Source organism: Tenrec ecaudatus, chromosome Y (assembly GCF_050624435.1).
Source record: "Tenrec ecaudatus isolate mTenEca1 chromosome Y, mTenEca1.hap1, whole genome shotgun sequence".
Lineage (NCBI taxonomy): Eukaryota > Metazoa > Chordata > Mammalia > Afrosoricida > Tenrecidae > Tenrec > Tenrec ecaudatus.
The window spans coordinates 18,446,972-18,450,258 of NC_134549.1; the positions used below are offsets into that span (position 1 = coordinate 18,446,972).

Genomic DNA, 3,287 nt, shown 5'->3' on the forward strand with positions numbered 1-3,287 from the left:
GTGAAGCAATTAAGGCTTGACTTCAGGAAGGCTGATCACGTTAGATGCATCCTCTGACCGATACCTCCAACCTCCTTCGTCATCATGGCAAACTCAAGCTCAAGCTCAAGAACTCAATCCAAACCGCTCTAATTTAGGAAACACTAGTCTTTCCAAATACGACATTGGGATCCCAAGGTAGAAGTCAGGATTGAGAACAGATGGCAAAGGGTTGTGGCACTAGTTGTCCATACGGATGCAGATTGCATCGCACAGGGTGCGACAGTGCCTGTAAGCAAGGCGTATTCTTTGGGGTCCATGGAGCTGCAAGGTCAGCCTCAGCTGCTCCATCACCTCTGCAAGGGTATGCCACGGCAGAGTTAACTGGTGGTCCATGTAGCAATTGAGGGGGACAGGAAGCTCTAGAAAGGCAAAGTTGCACCTTGGGAAAGTGTGAAACAGCAGGGTCTGTAGGACAGCCATGGACAACGGGTTTCCGCAGAGTTTCAAGGTTCTGAGTTGAGAGCAGTGACCCAGAGCAGGCTGCAAGTAATCGCAGTCCGAGTCCGTGATGCCACAGTCCGCCAAATCCAGGTGGGCCAGGGTGGCTGAGACTCTGTTCAGCAGAGCAGGGAGGAACTCGTAATTGGAGCCAGGCCTGCGTACACCACTCAAGTCAAGGGATTTCAGGTGGCTGGTGCAGGGACATGAGGACAGGTATGTCAAGTCCTGGTCCATAAGCAAGGAACGGCGTATGTGCAGGGTCTCTAAGGGCGCCTGCAAGCTTCTGAGCAGCTGGTGGAGGTGGTTACCAAAGAAGTTCACAGAGTGCAGCATGAGGGTGTGGAGCTGATGCAGACTGAGGAGCTGAGTGGTGAATTGTTGAAGTAGCTTCTGCGCCTCGTCCTCATCGTTCTCCCCGGGGACGATGCAATACAGGGTGCATTCAGAGAGGAGGAGTGTATGCAGTTGGACCATCTGGGACAGGTAAGGAGAGAACCAGTTGAGGCTTTGCAGGTCCCAGCTACCAAGCAATCTCATCTCCTGGACAGAGTCTAGCTGCACTTTGTTGAGGATCTCCCCAAGAATGGGAAGCGGGGCAACATTCCGAACAAGCTCGAGCTTCCTGCAGCACAGGTGTGGCAGGTCCTTCGTCTGCTTGACCCTTTCGATGAGGAAGGTGAGCATTTCATTTGGGATGTCTTCCTGAAAGCACAGGTCAGTGAGCACCGTCATGCCAGCCAAGGCTGGATATTTCTCCACTGACCTACATTTGTCTTCTTTGAGGATCTGAGTCTTGGGATGGGTGGACTCTGGATCCTCTGATGACATTACAGAGGCAGTAGACTGGCGTCCAGCCCACACTTTCCAGAAGTTGGTCCCAGTGTTCATTTGTAAATCCAGCACTTTCAGTTTGCATCTCCTGTGCTTAACCTTCTGGGAAAGCAGTATAGCAAGGCCATCAAGGGCAGCCTTTAAGATGTCAGGGGGAGACTGACAATCTTCCATCAGAGCCCCCAGAGGGAGCTTGAGGAAGGGCCACACCCCAACCATGGCCTTCACTGTCTCTCTGTAATCTCCGACAACAGCTGCCACGAACAGGGGAGGGAAGAGCTCTGTGGGCAACCACTCCAGAGAGGCAATGGCTGAGGCCTCATTCTGCAACACGCTCTGGATGGCCAGGTCCAGGAACCTGGGTGGGTTCCTGCTGCTCATGCTGATCAATCTGCTCCAAGAGCGATCCTGACCTGTGAATGAAGAGAAAGGGTCTGCTCAGTGTTCTGGGAGAGCCAATCTGGTTGTCCTAGCCCTCCACACTCTGGACTCCACTGTCATCCCCTTAGCCCCTCAGAGAGCAGCTCGCTGACCATGCTAATCTTTCCAGTAACTCACACTGGTAGAGGCTGGTCCACGTGGGCTTAGATTTCAAACTGGATTCTTCTTCTTCTGACTCAAGTTGACCCAGAGGCTGTGGAATCCAAGATGGGCAGTCAGGAGTCTGATGGCAGACAGTGACCTCAGCAGCTGGGGAGGTGAATGAAGCAAAAATAAGTAGGAAATTTGGGGGACGCTACCTCAAGTTTCAAAGACTGAGAGTGAGACGAAAGGGCCCGACATTTCAGAGCTAGGGAACACTTATCCATGGGACTGGAGGTCTCATCCTTTCAGCTCAGGGGCTCTGACAACAGATGGTTTTGCCTCTCTGGATTCATCTGCATCGCTCATTCCCTAGATCATGAATGCAGAATATTCAAACATCACAACAGAGTGAAATCATCTGGAAATAGAAATTCCACTCAAAACTTACTTTCTGAGTAAGAAGCCGGATGTCCGCATTCACTTTTTAAAAATTTCTTTTAATGGAAGACAGATGTTTCTTTCCTTTTATTATATACGTTTATTGGGGGCTCTTACATCTCTTATCGTAAGCCACACATGCATTCATTGTGTCAAGCACATTTGCAGGGATGCTAATATCATCGGTTTCAAAACATTTTCTTTATACTTGACCCTGTTTATATACAATGAGAGGGAAACCGATCCATGTACTTATATCTATATGTTAAGAATTAAGGTTGCAGATGGACATGGGGCCTAGATTCAAGTACTACCTCAACAAAAGTCACTTGGTCCTAATTATCTGCATTCTGTGATGCTCACCTTCCCGATACCATAACGTAAGATGAAATGTGGGCATAAGCAAAGGTGGGGAAAGCTGCCTGTCTATGAAAAGATATAGCATTTGGGGTGTTAAGGGCTTAAAGTTAAATAAGCAGCCATCTAGCTGAAGTGGTTTTCTTGATTTGACTGGTATTGATAACTTATTGAAAATGAAATGTTCTGACTGAAGCCCTTACCTAAAAGACATTTTGTGGGAGTTCATTATCAGCAGGCAAAAGCAAAGCTGGGGCCATGAAGCTGAAGACTTGAATCAGATGCAGGAGAATGCAAATATAACCTCAGACACATTCCACTTGAATGTCAAGAGCATCTCAACAACAGATGTGATCAAGTGAATACGATCGACAGAAAACTGAACCAGCTATAGCATGACATCAATAGTATCATGTATGAAAGAAAAATCCTTCACAAAACAGAAAAGAATGAATGACCTAGCTGGACGCAAAGGAGACTCTGAATCCTGAAATTGGTAGAAGCATCCCTAAAGCCAATGGAAGAAACCATCAAGAGCTGAGCAGAACATGTAAAACAGAAGACAAATTACACTATTATAGTGAGATATGCTTCTCAATGTGAACATCACCAGTGATAATAGGAGGTCAAAGAGGTGGTAAGAGGAGTCCATT

The 3,287-nt window shown here is 47.8% G+C and overlaps 1 protein-coding gene across 1 annotated transcript; it reads right to left on the reverse strand.

Annotated features, from left to right (window-relative positions):
- Positions 1-219: 219 nt before the first annotated feature.
- LOC142435692 (PRAME family member 27-like) lies at positions 220-1,215 on the reverse strand. The gene has a single exon (XM_075539884.1). The coding sequence runs from the start codon at positions 1,213-1,215 to the stop codon at positions 220-222; it is 996 nt and encodes a 331-aa protein (XP_075395999.1).
- Positions 1,216-3,287: the final 2,072 nt, after the last annotated feature.

Bases quoted from the DNA above. Each gene is read 5' to 3' on its own strand.
- LOC142435692 (XM_075539884.1), bottom strand. From the start codon at position 1,215: ATGACGGTGCTCACTGACCTGTGCTTTCAGGAAGACATCCCAAATGAA.